The sequence below is a fragment of the Ricinus communis genome, chromosome 9 (assembly GCF_019578655.1).
Source record: "Ricinus communis isolate WT05 ecotype wild-type chromosome 9, ASM1957865v1, whole genome shotgun sequence".
NCBI lineage: Eukaryota > Viridiplantae > Streptophyta > Magnoliopsida > Malpighiales > Euphorbiaceae > Ricinus > Ricinus communis.
Window position 1 is genome coordinate 1,749,136 of NC_063264.1, and position 22,270 is coordinate 1,771,405.

Here is a 22,270-nt window from a genome sequence, read left to right on the forward strand (position 1 = left end):
ACACAGTAAAAACAATATATCCGGAAAAGTTCTTAAGAAATTTTGTATTCAGGTCTACACCAAATCAGATCATACCCGGGCCGAACCAAATGGAGGCCCGAAATTAAAACCATATCACACTTCAGCGTGGCTTTTTCCAAATGAATGTTCCTTTTTTTTATTTTTCTGATATGGTTTAGAAAGAGTCTTTTCGAAAGAACAAGATATCTAGTTACAGTGTTGCAAAAGCTTAAAAAAAATAAAATTAAAAGACATTGTTCAGAATGTTATTCATTATATTAGAGACGACTCAAGGATCACTGGGCCACTGATTTGCTTTTTCCTGACAATTATGTAGACAACAGATGAATTATGGTTGAGCTTACATGCTATGATTGGAGCACTCGGCTAGGAAAAAAAAAAGGGTCCCAAGCCAGTGTGACAGACTTATACAAATCCTGAGGGAAAAGATTAACTTGCAAGAAAATGGCGCCTTCCTGATGCAATGAGACGCAAGAGTCAGGTTGATAAACGCAAGTGAGATCAAGAAAAGGCATGTAATTTCAGCCAGCAGAATCATATCACCACCTCTGTACTACGAGATATTATTCAATAAATTCATAACATTAACTAGATAAACACAAGGAAATTATGCTTTCACAATTTTAAAGAACCCATCATAAATTATGGGCATCAAAATAATACACCAGTTCAGCAACTGCAACTATTGATTATAGTTTTTGAAATCGTGCACTTCCCAGAAAAATAATATAGATGCGGTCCACCATGCACGTTGTCTTATTTAAGGTAGACTATCCTATGTAAGGTAGATTTCAGTCAATACTTCTCCAACAATTTTCGAGTCTTTTGGGATAGCTGCCGTTGGCCCATTCACTATGAGCAGCTTGCTGGCGCTGCGCCATGAAAGGATCCACAGGTGTGGTGTTATGTGATTGAGGGTCACTCTGTGGGGGTGCGAAGGTAGACATATGGTTGAGCCTCTGAGTCTGTTCAGAAAAGGTCACAGGATTCCCTGTTGAAAAATGGCCCTGCAAACCATTCATCACACTCCTTCCAGCTGCCATAGCACTCACGGCTGGTGATGGTAAATTGCTAGGTGGCTGCACCCTCGTAAAATTTCCAGATGGCAAACCAATATTGCCAAAAGAACCTAAATTAATTGAAGGCTGAAAAGAGGTTTGAGCGCCAAACCTATAAAAATTGACCATACAAGGACAACAAAAAAGAGAGAGAGAGAAAAGAGAACAAAGTTAGGAAATAATAACTCAAAATCCAAACATACAACACTCCAGAAGAAGAGAAGCTATTGATTCTAAAATCACAGGGGTGTTTCGACCAAATTAATGGAGTATGAGTAGTATTGATCATACCTTGTGAATGCGGTTGTCAAAAATAATGCCAATATCAGCACATGACTCTCACTAATTAAAGTTTCAGGTTCGAAGTTGAAATCATAACTCTTTAATTTACTACTAAACTACAGGGAGATTTGTGAATATTATATTGCAGGTTAATTCAAATTCATCAAAACTCACATGGATTCAAGAATAGCCCAACGAGAAATGGACTCTTGTTGTAGCATACTGACAGGATCAATTCTTGGCCAATAGAACCCCCACCAAGGAACTGCTTGAGCTGAAATTTGCTGAGGGTCAATGATAGATTGATGAGCAATGGACCCCTGGTAATGGAGAACTTGGAGAACACGGGAAGCAGCAATCTCACCAGGAGAAAGTGGACCAACCAAGTAAGGATTAAAATGAGGATTGCCGCTAAATCTTACTAATTCCTCATTCATAACTTGCTCTGCAGTGGCAAAAGATTGATGGTCAGTATTCTTCAGAACTAATGATCTTAATTATCCCAACCTTCACAAGTTCTCCCAACTGCAACCGATGCTTTTTTTTTTTATCAGTTATGGATTATACTTCATTTGCCAAACCAATTTTAACCAATGCAGGATGCCATGTTAAAAGAATTCGCTAATTGCTATTGTTGTGACTTCTAGGTGTCTAAAATAACATGATCTCTATTAATCCAAGGTATTGTCTTAGTTGGCTACAGTTTCCAACTCAGCAGGCTGACTGGCGTCCATGTTATATTAATCAGAATGGTACGTAAGGGCTGGCTACAAATGCCAGAAGCAAGTAGTGGAGTAAAATGCCGAAGATGATAAAATTAAATTAAATGGTTCATTACAAGGGAAAAGATTAGAAAAAAATCATGTTCTGTATTACACCCACAGCCTTCAACAAGTTCCTAATCCAATTTGTTATCACGAGAAGGAAGAAAATGGTAGGAGTTCAATACATCTAGGACTTACCATTAAGCAAATACAGCTCCGGGAACCTGCAAAATTAAAAACATCAGTATGACAAAAAGAAGCCGGCCATTAGAGCTTAGTGCCATGCAGATGAATTATCTGTGGAGTTGTAATTTAATTTTTATACAGAAAAGGGTGCAAGGTGGGATAAAGCATTTATATATTTCATTGTCAACAAGGAACCAGCTTATCCAAACATGAGAAGAAAGTTCTTCTGGCAAAATGAATCCTTACGCCACCAAAATAACTAACAAGAGCCCTGCTGACAGTCATATTAGCCCAAATACAAATTGCTTTTCAAACTTCATTAGCTTTCTAAATGGTCTTTGTGTAAATGTGATTCGTTTGAAGAATGAAGTTAATTATACTATGAACGAAGTAAATTTCTAAACGGCCTACATCCTCAGCACTTCTTAAGCTTCTATATTTTAATCTTACTTTAAAGGAAGTTATCAACTACATGATACTTGATCGTTCTTAATAATTAATTTATATGAATAAAGTTGATCTTTGTGGAAAGTCCATGCAACGACAACAACGATAGCAATGATAACTAATACACATTCTCAAAGGAAAAAGGAAACTTCAATCTTTTAGTCATCTATATTATGAGTTTTTACTTATTATGTCGCTACTGTCTTTGTGATGAAGTTCTTACAGAGTAAAAAAGCAACAATATTATGAGTATTCCTATAATCGATAAAAAGAATTTAAGATGGAAACTAACCAAAGAATTCAGATATAAGAGATTATGTTTACTCACAGCCTAGCAGTAGGAGATAAATGATCATGAAATGGCTCCTGAACCAACAAAGAACATTTAGTTATTTGATCATTTCAATCGAACATTGAATAATGAAGATAATAAAATCAAATTAGAAAACTATAGTAATTATAGTAATTTATTTTTATACACAGTTAAATTTGATTAAACCGAATAATCAGTAATATAAATGACTGATGATCTTACCATTTCACTAGAAGGATGGGAATCCTCATTGTCAGTGACCTCATCTGTGTCACTTTCAGGATTATCATCCTTAAAACTGAACCATCTGCCATTTTCAGCTTGTCGACAGTTGGGACATCGCATAGAATCTGATGCATTGAATGCAGAACCGATGCAATCTGAAAAAAGGTGAAGCGGAAGTGATTGCAAAATAAATAACGAAATTAAGTCAAGTATGGAAGAAATATATAGCAGTGAACAATGAGACTTCAATTTGTTATTAAAACGATCTCTTCAAATCTTCGTAAGATTTAATGTCAAGACAGTATTTAGCTAGTATCACATTATACGGTAAAAGCTCCATTTGGACATAATCGGCCACTCTTAGTGCAATAGAAACAGAAGTAAAATTAAGATAAATATGTACTGGTGCATTAACTGTAGAATCCTGGATTAATTTTATGGTATCCAAATTTATACATGCAACCGTGGTACGTAAAATGGATACACCCTGACCGCTTATCGTGGTGGGTCCCACCGTAATCAACAGTTAGGGTTTATCCGTTTTTGTACATACAAAAGCTGCATCCTATAATTTTCCGCTAGGACGTATCTCACATTTACTAAATATAATTATGTTTATGATTTCTACCATCCAAACAATACAAAAATTCCTTTTGAACAAACATGCTTAGATAAACTACTAAAATTCAATAAATAGCAAATTATATACAAACAGTCATTCATTACACAGGATGCCATTATTAACATAAGCAAACCAAAAATTTTAAAAACAAACTAGAGAAGAGGATAGAATGAAACTAACCAAGATGAAACAAGTGAGAGCACTGAAGCGCGACGACTGTACGATCACAGGTACCTGAAACCTCCTCCCAGCAAACAGAGCACAGAATAGGTGATTCAAGGTCAATATCAGGCATGTTAACGTTCTGTTTTTTGAACCCTAAGTTTTGATAATTGAATATGACAGATATATAGATAAACAAGAGAGAACGAGAATGATTACTAGAGATATATAAGGAAACACGGCTATGCTGGAAGGGATATCTGTTTCTGCATTGTCCATCTTCAGCTCCAAATATGAAAAGTAATTGAATGCTGAAAAGGAATATATAGCTCTCAGGATTTTGTTAGATTTTACCGCGTACTTACTATAAAAACTGTGCTATACTGCTTTCCATCTTCACCGTTGGATTGAATTCATTAGCAGGATTTAGCCAATAAAAAAAGTACTAGCCGGAGTAGGTAAGAAGAATATTTTTTTTTAATTCAATGTATGAAGGATTTCCTATTTCAATAGGAACTCATTTAGCAATCAATCAAAAGATACGTAAAATGCTCCTTGTTTTGTTTCTTTTTTATATAAAAATCTGATAAAAAAACATGTATAATATTCCTTGTATTTTTCATCTTCATTATCTAATTTCAAATAAGAAAAAACAATAGTATCTATTGGCATGTCGGTCTGTTGCATTTAAAAAGCAGAATCTCGCACTAGTGGCCTTATTTGGAAATGGATTTAGCTATATCATAAAATTGGCAACTGAAATTTCAAAGTATAGTAGTTTGTTACAACATTGAACTAAAGAATTTTTAAGAAGAGAATTGTTACTCTGTCGCAGTGGCGGAAAAATAAGCCAAAGCACGCCCCTTGGATAGGGGCAAAACAGATTGCCAACTATTTTATCATTCCATTTGCTGCAGAACCACTCCAACATCAGGTGTATTATTTCACTCGTATGCCTTCCTCTTTCCAGAAGTTGCTTCTTGCAGTCTCCCCTGGGAGCACAGTCCTGTTACTAACAGATCCAATGCATGACCCTGAGGATGAAACCCCTTCTCCAGCATGTATTGCCAAACATCCAAACCGCAAATCAAGCCGGCAATTCACACAGAAGGATTAATCAACATAAACCACATTTTGTGTGTTTAGAACAAAACTTCTGCTCGTCATCCTCTGATAAAGATTAGAAAAAATTTGTAGGAGAGATCACCAATCCAAAAGAAAAATACTGTAGGATGGGTCACACTGTCATTTTCATTATGCTTCTCTTCCATCTCATCCATCAACTTCATGGTAGACTTAATATTTCTGCATTTGACCAGTTGGCTGATCAAAGCATTATAAGCCCCAGTATCAGGCTGCAGGTTTCTCTAGCCAATTTCATCAAATAACTGTCTGGCCACTCTGGCCATCAATCAAAGTATATTTCCAATGTAGGCAAGCAATTAGCCTACTCCAATTTTCCAAAAATTCCTCAAACCATCATAAATAACTTTCTTATAATAAGCATCAATCCAAATATTAAAAGTTAAAGAGGTTGATTTGATGCCTCATCGAACAATCTCATGGAAAATAATTCCATTACAGTAACATCCTTTGTTTTCTTAAATTCCAACAGCAAGATATTTATGGTCTTAGTATTGGGATTAAACTGATAGTGCATCTTCTGAAATACTGATCGTGCCTCTTTCACCTCTCTTCGATTACAAAATGCTTGAAGGAGCAAATTGAATTCTCAAATGCCAACTTTTTTTCCCAAGAAAAGAAAATTGTCTTCATTCTTTTTAAATTCTTAAAGAGCATCTTCATAAGACTGAGACTTAACAATTTTAGATAGCATGACGCTCATTGACTCAGCTTAAGCAAGGAAGGGTGTATTTTTCCAAATTCCACCATCAATCCCCAAAGAAAACACATCCGCACAAGAATATGGAGAGTCATTTCAAAAGCAAATGAAGGTGGAAAAAAATGGGAAATAATGGATAGAGAACCTGAAAAGAGATCCAAGGCTTTGAGGCCATTGGAATGAGCTGCAAATAGGCGGTCAAGAGCACTTTCTGCAAAGTCACTAGAAAGGGCTGCTGGGTTGAGATGCTCCAAGAGGGTGGGGTGCAGTGGTTCATCGGAAAAGGGTAATCATTGACAAATAGACGTCTTACAGGCAACAAGGAGAAAAACTGTAGCTCTCTTGAAAGGGATTTGAAAAAGTTGATTACACTTGCTTGACGTCAACAAAGCGTACATTAATAATCACCATCTTTTTAAAATTAAGACTGTAAACCAGTCTTCCATGTCAGGCACCACAGTACATATGCTGATTAGCAAAAGCATAGCAATTTCAAATTGATCCCCAACTACTTCGACAAAGAAAAGAAATTAATAATGAGCAAAAACATAGGTAACTGATGCATGAGGACTTCTTCATCACACAAAAAAGTGTTTCGAAGGCTAATAATGCAACTTTAGTGATATTTTCATGTTTGCAAAGCTCATAGTACTACAATTCACTTATTTTCTAACGAAACAACATCATGCCAAAAATGGCATGATTCTACATGAATAGAACTCAATTCAATTCTCATACATAAATTGATTCAAGATGAAACAGGGTCTCAAGAAATTTAAAACATTAATTTAATTCAAACCTATCAGCAAAAGGGAAAAAAAGAAGAAGAAGAAGAAGAAGAAGAAGAAAGAAATGCAATTCAACGAACTTTTCTTTAAACAATGGAAATGTACCTTACAGAGGACAGAGAGAGCACTTTTGCTGGACCGAGACGAAGAAGAAGACGGAGCTAAGTGACCATTTTGATGAAGTCCATAATTAAATGGTCATTCTTATGCTTAGAACGTTCAGGTCATTTGGGCCCACACAGGTCCATTTTTAGTTTTTTAATCTTAAGGGGGAAGCCTCGGGTGTCGATTCCAAGACCCAGTCCGGGTCCACAAAGCTACCCGCACCGTGTCAAAAGCTCAGTAATGGGCCCAATCTCAGTATTAAACAAAATTAAAATTTCTGATGCCTATTCATGTTATTCATAAATAGAGGTTGACAAAGGTTAAGATTTATAATGTCGTTGGAGCTAATTGGTACTTTAGTTAATAATTAAAAAACTAATTATTTATCTTTTTATTGGATAAATATTATTATTATGTTAATTATAAAATAAATATATTTTTAAATATTAAATTAAACACCTAAGATAATAAATTGATAATAATACAATTTAAAACATATCATATAAAATGAAAAAATATATTTATTGATTAATATATTAAATATATTTATATAAAAGAATATTATAAATTAATATTAAGACTAAGAATTATCCTTTAATTAAAAAGTGGCTTATAAGTTAGCATACTACTTAAATGCTGATATTTAAAATTAAAATTGTTATTTAATTAAAAAATAATATATTAACTAATTTATTACTACTTTAAATATAAAAATAACACATTAAAATAAGTAGAAGTCAAAAGTTTGTTATATTTTAAATATAATATATCTAAGTAGTATTTCTCTAAAAAAGAAAAGAAAAATTGTTGTTATACATATGTATGACACCATAATAAATTCTTCCTTAACAAAAAAAGAAAAAAAGAAAAAAGAAAAGAAAAGAAAAGAAAACACCACAGGAATTTATTCCTTGTCCAGGACAGGAACAAATTCCCCACCAGCCCAAATCCTAACACAGCGCTACTAGAAGAGAAGGACTCATTGGGTATTATGGAAAAACAAAGGAGCCCTTTGCGTAATTAAGCAGATCTGCGAAACCAATTGTTGCTTGGGCAAAACCCTCGCGTATAAATAAACTTTGTCCACCGCAAGCCAAAGTCCCTCTCGCTCTCTCACGTCTCTTGCTGCTCTTGCTGTTTGCTTTTGCTGCCTCTCAATTTTTGTGGTCGGATTCGAGAGAGACTGCAGTCATGTTGGTCTATCAGGATTTACTCACCGGTAATTTGATTATTTCCTCTCTAATTTTGTCGATTTCTTTTCCTTTTTACAGTTAGATTGGACTTAGTGTTTTTTAATTGGTATTATTAGATCTTGATTTTACATCATCAACTTTCTAGTCTTGAAATTTTATGTTAAGTTTTTGGATCCGGTAATATTGTGTAGATAAAGATCTGAACTTCTTCAGTTGATTTACTCGAAGTTAGCGTTTTGTTCATTTTGAATGTTTTATTCTTTGATTCGATTACTAACTGTTGCTTTTAGATGTGTGAACTGTAAAAGAAGTAGAAGTTGGAACTAATTGTAGTGATTTACTGTTTTTGAAGCCTTAGTTTTTACTGGTTATACGTGTTATTTTCATTTAATTACATAACCTTGCGATTAACTGAGCTAATATAACATAATCCGATGAAATCAATATAAATAAGTGAACCTATTATAGACCTGCTATGTAGCTAGTGTCTTGCATGCTGTTTTCTCTGTGGTCCCTGGATTAATAGGTACGTAAAACATTTTTTTTGACAATAAAGGAATATTTTGAATTAAAAGATGTTGACCGCATGAATGTTAATGATTTTCAGGTGATGAGCTTCTCTCGGACTCGTTCCCATACAAGGAAATTGAGAACGGCATTCTGTGGGAAGTTGAAGGGAAGGTAAATCTAGGCTAATCTTTTAGTTTTTGCTTGGTTCATTGTAGTCTAATGGATGTTATAGTTGATTTTGTAGTTGTTATTTGGTATCTGGTTTTGTATTTCTTTTAGTGGGTTGTTCAAGGAGCCATTGATGTAGACATCGGTGCAAATCCTTCTGCTGAAGGTGGAGGAGAAGATGAGGGTGTTGACGATCAAGCTGTTAAAGTTGTTGACATTGTTGACACATTTAGGCTCCAGGTGAGTCAGTCCTGTGTTGTATTCTCATGAGTTTTAAGTGCTCATATATTGTGTAAAGAATTATGACCTTCCAAGTATGTGCATTTAATGCTTGTAGGAACAACCGCCTTTTGACAAGAAGCAGTTTGTCACATTCATTAAGAGATACATTAAGCTGGTGACACCCAAGCTGGATCAGGAGACGCAAGAGCATTTCAAGAAAAACATTGAGGGAGCAACCAAGTTCCTCCTGTCGAAGCTCAGTGACCTCCAATTGTAAGTACCTTTAGATTGATAAATATCTGCCTCAATATGTATTTTCCAGCTTGGTCTCACAGATATGTAATAGTTTGAACCTGAGCCATATTTACACAAATGCTTGCTTCTTGCAGTTTTGTGGGGGAGAGCATGCATGATGATGGATCCCTGGTGTTTGCTTACTACAAGGATGGTGCGGCCGACCCAACATTTTTGTACTTCGCCCATGGTTTGAAGGAGATCAAGTGCTAAGAAAGGGAGGATAGCTGGCTTCGAAATGGAAGGTCTTGCTGTAGTTTTAGTTTCTTTTTCAGTACTGTTTCATGCCTCCCCTCCTATTCTGGTTTACCTGTTGATTAACTGTGATATGATTTTCTATCACTTCTATTATCTTATTTGACAAATAATTTAATCGTTTGATGGTGGGTTTATCACACGTGTGGATTATCATTTGATCAGATACTGTTACCGACTGCTTTCTGTTTTGGTCTCTTAGAACAGTTTTGAACTCGAATTACTCCTTAAAATAGGAAGTGTGAACTCTTTAATAACCTCTTAAACTAGCACTATACCTACCCGTATAAGGATCTAGTCAAATATCTTTCCTGAAATAAAGGATCGAGTCAAATCTCCTTCACTGAAATAAAGGGAGTGAAGTATGACGGGTGGTGGCTTTGGAAAATATCTGTCTATAAATTACTGATATATAATTTATTAATTTAGATAAATAATTAATATATTATTATTTTAGATAATTGAATGGGTTATAATTATTTGATCTTAAAATATTATTTTTTAATATGTTTATCACTTTTCATAACAAATTGGGGTGCACGTTGATCATATTCGTTAGGGAAAAGGTGCAGATTTCACTCTAATATTTTAGTGTTTTGTTACATTGGACTCTTATATTTTTTCTGGCTTCATTATGATTTTAATATTCAAAAAACAGGCAGTTTATACACGTCTTGTGACGCCAAATCAATTTATGTTTTCTCCCATTAGCCTTTTGTTAGCCTGTCTTTAAACTTCCTCATATGTAAATAAGTGGCCACATATCCTAATATAACCGTTAAGTTACTCGACCTCTCCTCCTTCAAATTAATCCTCAAATTGAAAACCTTAAAACACGAAATTGAAAAAGACGGTGCAGAGAAATATTGAAAAATTAGGATTATATCCAATGTGACGCTAATTTTTGATAAAAAAATATTACATTGAAAAATATTAATCATTAAAAACCATAATTTCAAGTTATAAAGTTATTGATACACCATGTCAAGCAAAAAACATATTGCATTGACCAAAAAAGGAATTTATTTCAATTGCTTCATGGAACTAATCTGCTTTGAGGAACTAATCAGTTTACAAAAGTGTAATGTTTGTCCAAAACAAGTTAGAGCAAATAACAAAATGTTCAAAAATGGTCTCAAGATTAAATTAGTGTTTTCTTATGTCTTTCTGCTAGCCAATTTGTTTTCCCTTTTAGTGCTGTAGCTGGCTTGGTGTTATGCATGGCTTGGCTTTCCCATTCACTGTAAACTAAGTGGTTGAAAAGGCAAATTAGCTGCATAAGTCACAACAGGTCAATCACCTTTGAAGATGATTTTTCTCAAGTTAGTTGTATTGGATGTGCTCCTATCTTCTGACTTTCCTTTCCTGATTTCTCGTTTATTTGGGATTGGAAATCTTGTATTAACATCAGCAACAGTCCTAGCTTGAAAAACACCCTCACAAACGACTTTTTCATCTCTCATGCTAGACTGCCACAGAACACAACCCACTCAAACACAAGACATATATAAATATTAAAAAAACTCAAGCAATTGAAGTATTAAAAATACATTACATTCAAAGTTGTCCTTCCAATTGCTTCATCCACATAGCGCTCCATTCCATACACTTTCTTTCTTGGACCTTTGTGAAATTTTCCTCCTAAAGTCCTTATAGAACTTGCGGTTATAATTGTAGTTGTAATTGATTAGGTTGTGCTGATATGAAAATTGTTAGTTAACTAGAAGAAAAATGGGCTAAGAATTAATTAAAAAATTTGCACATACCTCTTTATTTTTTACTAGACAGTTAACCCTATTATGGCATTCTCGGTTGCAAATGTCACAACTTTGTGGGTTTCCTTTTTTGGACAGCTTTTGAAGCTTAGAGGTGCTAAGTGTTAGAAATTTTCGGTCATTTAATAAATCAATTTAGGGTTCTAAAAAATCAATCTGGGAATTAATTTTGGATAGTCGGGGTTTTAGGGTCTCTTTGGGGGTAAGCACCTCGCCATTTACTTACATGTCAGTAAGTTTAAAGACGCGTCAACAAAAGGCTAACGGGAGAAAACATATTTTAATTTGGCGTTAAAGGGAGTGTATAAACGGTCTTTTTTTGAATATTAAGGTCATAATTGAGCCAAAAAAGACATAAGGGTCCAATGTGATAAAACACTGAAATATTAGGGTCAGATCTGTACCTTTTCCTTATTGGTTAGAGTATTTCTATAGTGCACCTAGGTGTAATATACATCTAAAGGATTTTTACCATTTGATTAAAAAAAACTTAATCCTAACTTGCTAGCAGGTGATATTTTATGCTCCATGAAACTTGCAATTTATCGGAATGATTTTTCACCGTAATTTATTAATTATGTGTAAAAGAAAACTACCAATCTAATTTAATTTTTTTACCTTTTTAATTTTGATAAATTTTACTAGCATGGTTAATGAGGTCGTGAGTTATTATAATTATAGTATTTTAAAGGAATGCTGCAATCGAATTAAAAAGATGTACATGATTGAGTGCATTTTAATAGGATAACAACCAAACCTAAAGTTAGGAGGTGTAGAATAAGTAGGCAATTATACTTAGCTCAAAAACACACCACCTAAAAATGAGGTGGATGCACAGCTAGAAAAAGGGGTTAATAGCTTCTTTCTTTTTTTGCCTAATTCTTTCAAAAGTAATCATTATTATACTTTAATTCAAAATTGTTGCATTCTCAATTAAATTACTAGATCTCAACCTCACATACTTTAAGCCAAAGCAATGCTAATTTATTCAATTTTTTTTTTTTTTAGGTTAGGCCATATTGAAAGGAAGGTTTTTCAGTTGCTATAATACTTTGATTGATGAGATCCACCGGCCATCATTCTCCTCTGTATGGCCCACAATGACCAGAACACCGCACCCTTAAACACCATTTCTCTAGTTTAAAATATAAATGATTTTGCTTTCTTAATTTATTAGTCGAATTATAAATAATTAAATAATGTAATAAATAAATATTATTATTCAAATTAAGTATTATTATGTCTCTGTAAACTTTGAATTAAAAACAAAAAGAAAGAAAAGCATGCCCTAAGCATAACCTTGGATGTCAAAACCAGAGGAGCGTGTTGTCGAGGAAGGAAACAAACTGATAAAAATGCATAAAGTCAGTGCCAAGTTTTAAAATAATTTTTTCATATTATAAATAAAAAAAATCAAAAATTGCATTGAAAATATACATACTTTTTTTAAATAAATAAATAAATATAAAATATGACACTGTGGTCGTCATCATTCTGCCCTTACTCATCTTTCTTTTACTTATTGTTAAAGCCGTTATAAATGAAATAATGTGATTTTAAATATTTGAATTACTTATTATTAATATTTATTTTTTAAATATATCAAACATATTCAGATCATAAAAATTATTCTTCCTTATAATATATAAATATATTTTCTGAAATTGTAATTTTCATAAAATATGTACTGCATATAAATATTTTAAATGTTTAAATATATATTTTGTCTAATTTTAATAATCTGAAAATTCAGGGACCACCATTTTACCTGTTAGACTCAAACAAGGGCACAAGGCTAAGAACAACTTGATTTAGTGAAGTTCTTAATTTCATTTCAAGTGAGCAGAGAAATGTTGTTGTGCAGTGGGTAAATTCTTACTATATCCTGACAGAACAATTCTGGTGCTCACATTTTCTTCAGAGCCATCAGAAGAGTTAGCCCACATCTTAATCATGATCCTACCAAGTGGCATGGCTATCACATGGAATTTGTTCCTCTCAATTCAAACATTTTCATCAACAACTACAACGGAAATACCTTAATAAAATATTCAGCATTTTTTCTTATCAAAATAATGAAAAATAACCCCTTAAATAATAAGATTTTTAGCATTAGGGTAACACTCATATCAAATCAATCAAAAAATAAAAGATATTAAACTCAATTTAATATTATATTAAAATCAATTTGATGAGAAGAATGATTGATGAAATGAATAGAGCATAAAGTTGGTTAATTAAGATTATATTTTTGTTAAATTATTACTAAAATGACCAACAATAATTAAACTTTTGACACTTCATACTTTAGAATGTAGCATAGGAAGTATAAAAGAGTAAATTACCATCAAATATTAGAGGACTTGTAATGTATTATTTCAACAAAAATATAATTTATTTATCCAACAAGAATATATTAGAAGGGCCCATAATTATTAAGACACCCAAAAGTCATCATGCTCTAATAAATATAATTATTTCAGAAAAACAAGTAATATCCAATATAATAAAGACTAGAAGATATTTAAGAAATTAAAATAATAATTGATAATAGATATTTATAGATGACAATTGTTTAAACATAATTAAGAAGTCACTTCAACCCTTCAACTCAATTTTCACTAAAGAAAGACCTTTTGGCCCTAATCGCAATAAATACTAAATTATAAAATATTTATTTTAAAATTTAAATTAATATTTTTTATATATAAATATTAATTAGAAACCTTTTGAATTGTCATGATTTATAACATTCTATTATTGCATAAATCGCATGTCTTAAGTAATTATAATATTAAAAAAATATTATCATTTAATATAAAAATACATTATTATAAATATTTGTTTAATAATTAAAAAAAAGACATTACATATGACACATCACATTTACTTTATCTAACTAACGGCTAATGTACAAAAATTAAAATCCAAGGAAGTAGCCATTTGTTGGACTTAAAGGGCAGTTTTGTCTTATACTACAAAAATGAAAAAGAAAATAATCACAAAAATGAAGGACATAATAATCATTTTATTTAAATTTAAAATAGCCGTTCAACTCGATTAAGAATTTTCAAGACAAATACGCACCAACACACCAAGAATTAAAAAAAAACAAAACTATATACTAATTATTATTAACTAATCCACATTACTTAAATAGCTACATTCTAAAGTATTTCTCATCTCTTTCTCTGCTATTAACATTTCTTTTGTCTACCATTTCAAAAGAAAAAAAATAAAATTCAAAACACAGCGCATGTTATTCTTCTCTCTGTATTTCTTTCTCATTCGCATCTCTTTTTTTGTTAGGGTTTTTGTGTTATTTCTAGAGTTTCAGATCTGATCCTTTTTTTTTTTTTTTGAGAATTTCATAGCGTATTAGATCTCGATCTCTTCCAATTCGTTGGATTTTATCTGGTAAGTTTGTTTCATTGTATTGTTGAATGAAATGTGATTGGTGATTTATGGAAATGATTGTTTATGGTTTAAATTTAAGATCGAATTGCAGAATTTGTGGATTTGGAGAGGAAATTTGCTTTCTATGTTCTGCTTTGGATTCGAATTTTCTCCTCGTTGTGAGTTTTAATTTGCATTTACAGTATTATATTTTTTATTTGATTTGATTTATTTATTTTTTAATTTTGTGTTTGTTTGTTTTCTTTTTCTTGTATGTGAAGCTGTGTTAAAATAGATCTTAAAAATTGGCTCCACAAAAGCGATCACAGCGCCACATGGGTGGCCAGATGCAGCAAAGCAATGCTGCTGCTGCTGCTGCAGCGACCGCTTTATATGATCATGCTGCCGGCGGCGCTGGCGGGGGGCCCTTGCATAATGCAGGCCCCACTAGCGATGCTGGTGATGCGGTCATGGCACGGTGGCTTCAGTCTGCCGGCTTGCAGCATCTGGCCTCACCCTTGGCTTCCACTGCTGCCATCGATAATCGCCTCCTACCTAATCTCCTAATGCAGGTATTATAATTTTTCATACTATTTGTTTTTTTTTTTTTTTAAGTTATTTGCAGTGTGGTTTTTATGGTTGTTGTTTATTGAAATATACATCTACTGAAACAAATGCCTTTTATTTTTTTTTTTGTTTTTTGCTTTGGTGGATACATGTACCCCTGTTTGCAATTTGGCTTATCACATAAAGAAGTTTCCGGGAAAATTTGGGCCTTAATGGGGATAAATAGTTTCAAAAGCCATTTTTTTGATTTTTTTCCTTCTCTTTATTAATATTTAAATGTCCACTTGTCTGTGTGAAAGCTTTGTAAACGTGTATTGTTGCTTACATTGGAAGTGTAATCATTGGTTTCTGCACTTTTAAATGTGGTTCTTTCATGTGCTTGAATATGTTTCTGGTTTTTCTAGTGCATGAGAAACATATTTTTATGTATTTGCTGAAGGGTTATGGAGCACAATCTGCTGAAGAAAAGCAGAGGCTTTTTAAGCTAATGAGAAACCTCAATTTCAATGGGGAATCAGGTTCTGAGCCTTACACACCAACCATGCAAACTTCAGCTGGTATGGCTGGATCAGATAGTTTTTATTCTCCAGAATTCAGGGGTGATTTTGGCGCTGGTCTTTTGGATCTTCATGCTATGGATGACACCGAGCTTCTATCTGAGGTATGGTTCTTTACAGGGTATGCTTAGTCTAATTTGAAGGGTAATTCCACCTTCTTGTTATTTGCCTTTTACTCCCCCTTGTCTCAGTTAGTAATTAGTGGTAGTGGGTTGGGTAAGGTTTTGGTATGGAATATGTCAAGGAAAAAGGCAATTCTAACTGTTGATAGAATGACTGCTCATTAGGATGGTAGTCTGCCTTTGATTTTAAAGTAATATGTACAGTTTTAGTGTACTTAATATAGGCCTATGATTCTTATATTCCATTTTATGTTTCCCCTGAGCCTAAGGATTCCTAATTCGGTTAACTAATTACCTGAAGTGGGCAACTGTCACTAACTGTAAAATTAGTTTCTGGAGTTTAGGATGGGTCCCATGAGCGTAAGGAATTTTGGTCTGCTGTTTCTTGCTTCTTTCTGCCGTTTCCCTTTGCTGTGTTCGTTGAATTTTTTTACGAATGTTTAATAAATAACTAAATTAGACTCGCCAATACATTTTCTGAATGTTCGTTGGGAATCTGCTTTATTATAAAGTATAAATTATTTTTTTCTTCCTTTCTTTCTCAATATAGTAAGGCCTCTCTATCCCTTTCTATGTGTTAATGAATTGGTGTTCCAATATATTTGCAGCATGTCATCTCGGAACCTTTTGAGCCATCACCATTCATGCCTGGTAGTTCAAAAGGTTTTGACAATGATTTCAATGTGGCTAGTAGTAGACAGCAAAGAGAGCAAAGTGATCCAGATCCTTCTGTTGCCTTCATTACTAATGATAAAGACAGTACCAGGGAAAATAATGTCGCTAAAATTAAAGTTGTGGTATGTTGTATATTATGCATTTCTTCCCCTCTATCACATGCACGTGCGGTTCATCTGTGGTTATCAAGTTGTGACTGCTAAACATTCATATGCTATTTGTTTCTGTAGTGAGAGAATATAATTTGCTTGGCTTAGTTATTTTACTTCTAGTGCTGAGTTTTCTAATCTCATTTTTTCTCATACTTTTAACTTTAAATCTCAGTTGTTTAGCTAGGTTTAGTAATTAAGAAAAGCTAAATAGATGTATTCAGAAGACTGGCTGTGTCAAAAATGAATTTACTTATGGTGTTTGCAAAATTGTATGGAAAGAAAAACTTGGATATTGGTTGAATGAAAGTTACCACATTCTTTAATTTAATAAGTCCTGATCTTACATGAGGGTTTATATGAGTTGGACGTGAAACTACACCTTTCTATAAACATTTCAAATCCACCCTTGAATAACTTTTTCTTTTTAAAACTAATTATTTAAAAGACCTATGAATTTTTAAATCTAAATCTCCTAATTTTAAAACCATATCTAAAAGTGGCATAAAGCTGAGCTGATATGAACATGTATTTGTTCTGTTCCTTATTTGATACTTCCTTATTTTCTGATTCATATTTTTTGAGAAGCTTATACATTTGCCGTCATAGGTACGTAAAAGACCGTTAAACAAGAAGGAGATTGCTCGGAAGGAAGATGATATTGTCAGTGTATCTGACAATGCTTTAACTGTGCATGAGCCTAAGTTAAAGGTTTGTTTGTAGCTTTTCTGTTGCAATAGAAATTCCTTTGGATTTTCCTTAGGAAGACGGGAAATTTGAGTGATATTTTTTTTGTAGTGTTTTCTTTTTTCTTTTCTTTGAAAAAACTAACATTTGGTGCTGATATGGAAAGGTGGACTTGACTGCCTATGTCGAGAAGCATGAATTTTGTTTTGATGCTGTTCTGGATCAGCATGTCACCAATGATGAGGTAACATCTACTGTTTTTTGCAATCGAGATAAGGTCAATACTGTGTATATTAGGCATGGAAATTTTTGAACCTCTAATTGTGAGTGGTGTATTTCAGTTCTCAAGGTGGTTTGTATATTAAAAAAGAGCTATTATGTTATACTTGAGTTCAGTACTCAAGGTGGTTTTCATTCTCTTCAGTCGAGTAATTTAGTAGTCCATTTGTGTTGTTGATTAGTTTGAATTAAAAAGAATTTGATCAATGCATGTGCTTGAACAGGTTTATCGGGTTACCGTGGAGCCAATTATTCCCACCATTTTCCAGCGAACTAAAGCTACGTGTTTTGCATATGGTCAGACAGGTAAATATTGTAGTTCATGCCTTCTGTCTTGTTGTGTTATCACATGTTTAAAGAACTTATAATGGGGCTTGCTACATTTTCAAAACATTAGAAATTTGTAAAATTTCAAAACCAGGTATCTGTCATAAGCATCATAATTGTTGGAATAAGAGGGAAATTTAAGGTGAAGGCACTTGTACTAGCTTTTCTCAGCTTGTTTTGCTCTCCTTTTTTCCTGTTCTGTTGGGAGTGGAGTGGGAAAAGGTGGTATGCAGATCCTCCCTGTTTCTGAAGCTAAGCTGGTCTTAATGGTGTTCGAGTTGAAGAAAGTCTGACAGTATTTCTATTTCAGGTAGTGGTAAGACATTTACCATGCAACCATTGCCACTAAGAGCTGCTGAAGACCTTGTTAGATTTTTGCATCAGCCAGCTTATCGTAATCAGAGATTCAAACTATGGCTTAGCTATTTTGAAATATATGGTGGAAAACTTTTTGACCTTCTTAGTGAAAGAAAGTAAGTATTTTTCATTGAAGTTGTGTATTTTTCTTTTTTAATTTTTTTGTCCAGAAACAGTGTGCTATTTTTATATAGTGAGGCATTTGTCTATATGCATGACAAATACTCACCAATGGTTAATGACTAATCAATGTACTTGCATAGGTTGCTGAATTACTTTATTGTTCTCAAATAGGAAGCTTTGCATGAGAGAAGATGGGCGGCAACAAGTCTGCATTGTTGGACTGCAAGAATTTGAAGTTTGTGATGTACAGATTGTTAAGGAATTCATTGAGAGGGGAAATGCTGCAAGAAGTACTGGATCTACTGGTGCCAATGAGGAATCTTCAAGATCACATGCTATCTTACAGCTTGCTGTTAAGAAGCACACTGAGATCAAAGATACCAGGAGGAATAATAACGATGGAAATGAGTCTAAAAGCGGAAAAGTGGTTGGGAAAATTTCTTTTATAGATCTTGCTGGCAGTGAACGAGGTGCAGACACTACTGATAACGATAGACAAACAAGGTATCTCCTTTGCATTAAAATGTTAATAATTTATTTTGGACCAACTTTGAATTTGTTTTGTTATGTTTGTAATCTTTTTCACTACTTACCACTCGGGTGCTTCTTGAAATTTTGATGATCCGTTTATTGTATCTTATCTTGAGTTACCAAATCTAATCCGGTGTTTCATTGCCAAAAATTAAGACCTGTGTTCATATGACTAGTGTGTCAATGGCATGTGATTGCTTAGTACCTTACCCATTTGTTTAGCCTGAAGATTTTATGAAGCGATATCTGTGTGGAAGTGGCATATATTGGCTGGTTCATTATGTCATAAGCAGTAGTAGATAGGTAAAATCTAGAGAGCAGAGAATTAAGTTGGCATATTTTGGGGTCAAACCTTGATAAGAAAGTTATGAACACATCATGTGGACGTGGTTAGCATGGTCCACTTGAATTTGAGAAAACTGTGTTCAATGTTTGAATATTATGACAAGAGGGTTGAAATCACTTTTTATGTTGCTATAGTAATGCAATCACCACTGGGGTCTTTGTTCAAACCATCCTCGATGCTCAGAACTAAATTAGCTGGTGACCATGGGGCTAATATTTGGTATTTTGAGATGCCTGATTTTAGGTTATGTCTTGGTGTTTAATGGAGCCATTTTGTTGCTCTTTACCTGTGTATCAATTTCAATTCTGGTATTAAGCTGTTGCAACTTATGGGGTTTCTAAACTTAAGATTTATAACTTGTTTTTTGTGCATATGAAGCTAGTACCATCAGCTAAGCACCTAGGAATTTGGCTCTCTGTTCACTAGTGCTTTTTGGCTGATCATTCACTCTTTTATAAAATGCGTGGTTTTCCATTATTGATGCTGCAATTTCATTTATTGCAGGATTGAAGGTGCTGAAATTAATAAGAGCCTTTTGGCCCTCAAGGAATGCATTCGTGCTTTGGACAATGACCAGATTCATATACCATTTCGTGGGAGCAAACTCACAGAAGTACTCCGTGACTCCTTTGTTGGCAACTCTAGGACAGTTATGATCTCTTGCATTTCTCCAAATGCAGGCTCATGTGAACACACACTCAATACTTTGAGATATGCTGATAGGTATGTCTGTTACACTTCTGAATATCAGTTATAAGTTGGGTTTGTTGTCTTTATGCTTTACTAAAGAAGGTTTATTCAAATGGACAGGGTTAAAAGTCTCTCAAAAAGTGGAAATCCAAGAAAGGATCAGACTGTAAATTCATTACCTCCAACCACCAGGGATGCATCATCAGCATCATCTTTGCCTGTCTCTTCTGATGTAGATGAAGTTTATGAACAAGAAGAGGCTAAAGCTGTGGATACAAGTAGAAGGGCTGTAGAAAAAGAAACTTTTTCCTACAAACCAACTACTGATTATGACAAACAGCCCCCAACCTATTCTTCGAGTTATCCCTTAAATGGACGAGAAGAACGTGGGTCTTCCGGCACAGCAGAGAGAGAGAGGCTTGAAATTAACAATTCTTATGGTGGTTCCACAAGTCAAAAAGTCTACTCATCACACCCTCAAAACTCAGCTGAAACAGAAGAGAAGGTGCAAAAGGTGTCACCACCTCGTAGAAAAGGAGTCAGGGAAGAAAAGTCAGAAAAAGTGGGTAACTGGTTGAAGAAAGAGAGCAGTGGATCTGATATTCCCTCCACAAACTCTAGGCAGCAGAATACAGGAAACTATACCACAAATAATACTATGTTGAGACAGTATGAATCTGATCCTCCTCCAGATGGGAATATCAATGCCATACTTGAGGTTGGTGATATACATGGTGATCTTTGATACTGTTGCTTGTTTAAAGTTCTATCTGGACGCTTGTTATGTCTTCTATTTATATTTTTGTTACTGGGTTATCTCTAGGAAGAGGAGGCCCTAATTGCTGCTCATAGAAAAGAAATAGAGGATACAATGGAGATTGTTCGTGAGGTAAGTGAAGATCCATCTTTTCTGGATAGGATAACGAATTCTAATAATTTATTTTAAAGCTTTATTATCCTTTGGATAGGATAACGACTTTCATTAATGTTGCCTATGAAAATCTAGTTTATTTTTGGCCTTGGGAAAATTTAAATCATTATATGATATTCGATGTTGAAACGAATTTTTCTGTTTTCCTGATTTGTAAGATGGCACCTGTCTATATATGCTGACTATTTGGTTTTCTGGTGCCAGGAAATGAAGCTGTTGGCAGAAGTAGACCAACCAGGGAGTCTCATTGACAACTATGTTACCCAATTGAGCTTTGTGCTATCACGCAAGGCAGCGGGTTTGGTTAGTCTACAAGCTCGTCTTGCAAGGTTCCAGCATCGACTAAAAGAACAAGAAATACTTAGTCGGAAGAGAGTTCCTCGATAATGCAGCTCTGTTTGTCAGCTTCAGTGATGGGGTCTTGGCCTGTCTTGTAATTTCTTCTCTCAATGTATTTTAGTTGTGAACTGTATTGTTGATTTGATGTATATGACTAGTCATATGGGGATTTACTTCCAATATACTCGAGCCTGTATATATTTCACTTACGGCCATTTATGTTTCATTCTCGCAGTCACAAGGTGAGGAGCTGTTTTTTGGTTTATTGAGGATCTGATGCACTGCATAGCAAAACAAATGTATTAAGGGCTAATGTTGATGTTCACAGTCAGGCTTCTGGCTTTTAGAGTGGTGAGGGTTCACATTCGTTGTCAGTGATGGGTATTTTAAATGAGCCTTGGAAAGTTGTTAAAGATGACTGGAAAACAATTTTCTGTCTAGCAAAGAAAGAAGGAAAAACGAAGATGGTGAAATATATACTTACATGAATGTTGTTGTGATTATTTCTTGCACTTCTTTTAAATGCTTCGCAATCAATTATTTTTCTATTTTGTAGGTGCTGATTATAAGAATTTATGGGAAAGCTTTCAGTGATTATTGTTGGCTTGGCCTTGAATTGTTTGCCGTTGTTAAATTTCAGCTGTTAAGATACTTTTATGTACCGGTTCGCCTAAGATTGAGATGGATGTTTGAGAATGTATATCCAACTGTTATACAGAATAACGGAGTTGTCTATGCCTAACAAGCTAAGATATCAGTATAACCCAGAAAATTCGAAAGCTCTGGCGTTTTTAGAACCGGCTTCATCTTTTCAATGGCCACCACGTCCCTAAGAAAGTGCCACAATACATTTTCTTTCTGATTTTCCGGAAAGCTTAAAAACTTAATCATTACACAAGACACCACGGCAATCAGGCTAAAATAATAGTTAAAAGAAAAAAAAAAAAAAAAGGAACAGTTG

The 22,270-nt window shown here is 34.0% G+C and overlaps 3 protein-coding genes across 12 annotated transcripts; 2 read left to right on the plus strand and 1 right to left on the minus strand.

The window, feature by feature from the left end:
• Positions 1–584: 584 nt before the first annotated feature.
• LOC8278736 lies at positions 585–8,009 on the minus strand. Its single transcript, XM_048379248.1, has 9 exons — positions 8,001–8,009; positions 6,817–6,872; positions 4,300–4,391; positions 4,099–4,152; positions 3,294–3,451; positions 3,087–3,124; positions 2,324–2,349; positions 1,536–1,806; positions 585–1,191 (listed from the first exon to the last, which is right to left on the minus strand). Exons 1-9 carry the CDS (start codon positions 8,007–8,009, stop codon positions 813–815), a joined length of 1,083 nt encoding a protein of 360 aa, XP_048235205.1. The 3' UTR covers positions 585–812.
• Positions 7,851–9,598, plus strand: LOC8278734 (translationally-controlled tumor protein homolog). Its single transcript, XM_002516884.4, has 5 exons — positions 7,851–8,035; positions 8,617–8,690; positions 8,799–8,927; positions 9,025–9,182; positions 9,299–9,598. The coding sequence occupies exons 1-5, from the start codon at positions 8,008–8,010 to the stop codon at positions 9,414–9,416; spliced, it is 507 nt and encodes a 168-aa protein (XP_002516930.1). The 5' UTR covers positions 7,851–8,007; the 3' UTR covers positions 9,417–9,598.
• A 4,769-nt stretch (positions 9,599–14,367) lies between these two features.
• LOC8278732 (kinesin-like protein KIN-13A) lies at positions 14,368–22,009 on the plus strand. Of its 10 annotated transcripts, none has more exons than XR_007217241.1 (16): positions 14,386–14,650; positions 14,742–14,808; positions 14,911–15,201; positions 15,636–15,857; positions 16,484–16,672; positions 17,309–17,410; positions 17,553–17,630; positions 17,890–17,971; positions 18,303–18,465; positions 18,644–18,976; positions 19,854–20,072; positions 20,160–20,757; positions 20,863–20,928; positions 21,175–21,421; positions 21,545–21,776; positions 21,866–22,009. XR_007217241.1 is itself a non-coding variant. In XM_015717847.3 (15 exons), the coding sequence occupies exons 3-14, from the start codon at positions 14,965–14,967 to the stop codon at positions 21,355–21,357; spliced, it is 2,472 nt and encodes an 823-aa protein (XP_015573333.1). In that variant the 5' UTR covers positions 14,387–14,650; positions 14,742–14,808; positions 14,911–14,964; the 3' UTR covers positions 21,358–21,403; positions 21,545–21,812. The 10 variants fall into 10 exon arrangements, 1 of the variants encoding a protein (XP_015573333.1); XR_007217243.1 differs by having other exon boundaries at positions 21,545–21,660; XR_007217242.1 differs by having other exon boundaries at positions 21,175–21,388.
• The last annotated feature ends 261 nt before the right edge of the window (positions 22,010–22,270 follow it).

Bases quoted from the DNA above. Each gene is read 5' to 3' on its own strand.
- LOC8278736 (XM_048379248.1), bottom strand. The intron at 4,392-6,816 runs GTACATTTCCAT...ATTCCTTTTCAG, and splicing joins CTCTCTCTGTCCTCTGTAAG to CATTCAATTACTTTTCATAT. The intron at 3,125-3,293 runs GTAAGATCATCA...TTGTTGGTTCAG, and splicing joins CCCATCCTTCTAGTGAAATG to GAGCCATTTCATGATCATTT.
- LOC8278732 (XM_015717847.3), top strand. From the start codon at position 14,965: ATGGGTGGCCAGATGCAGCAAAGCAATGCTGCTGCTGCTGCTGCAGCG. The intron at 18,466-18,643 runs GTAAGTATTTTT...GTTCTCAAATAG, and splicing joins GACCTTCTTAGTGAAAGAAA to GAAGCTTTGCATGAGAGAAG. The intron at 18,977-19,853 runs GTATCTCCTTTG...CATTTATTGCAG, and splicing joins GATAACGATAGACAAACAAG to GATTGAAGGTGCTGAAATTA.
- LOC8278734 (XM_002516884.4), top strand. From the start codon at position 8,008: ATGTTGGTCTATCAGGATTTACTCACCG. The intron at 8,691-8,798 runs GTAAATCTAGGC...TATTTCTTTTAG, and splicing joins TGTGGGAAGTTGAAGGGAAG to TGGGTTGTTCAAGGAGCCAT. The intron at 9,183-9,298 runs GTAAGTACCTTT...TGCTTCTTGCAG, and splicing joins AAGCTCAGTGACCTCCAATT to TTTTGTGGGGGAGAGCATGC.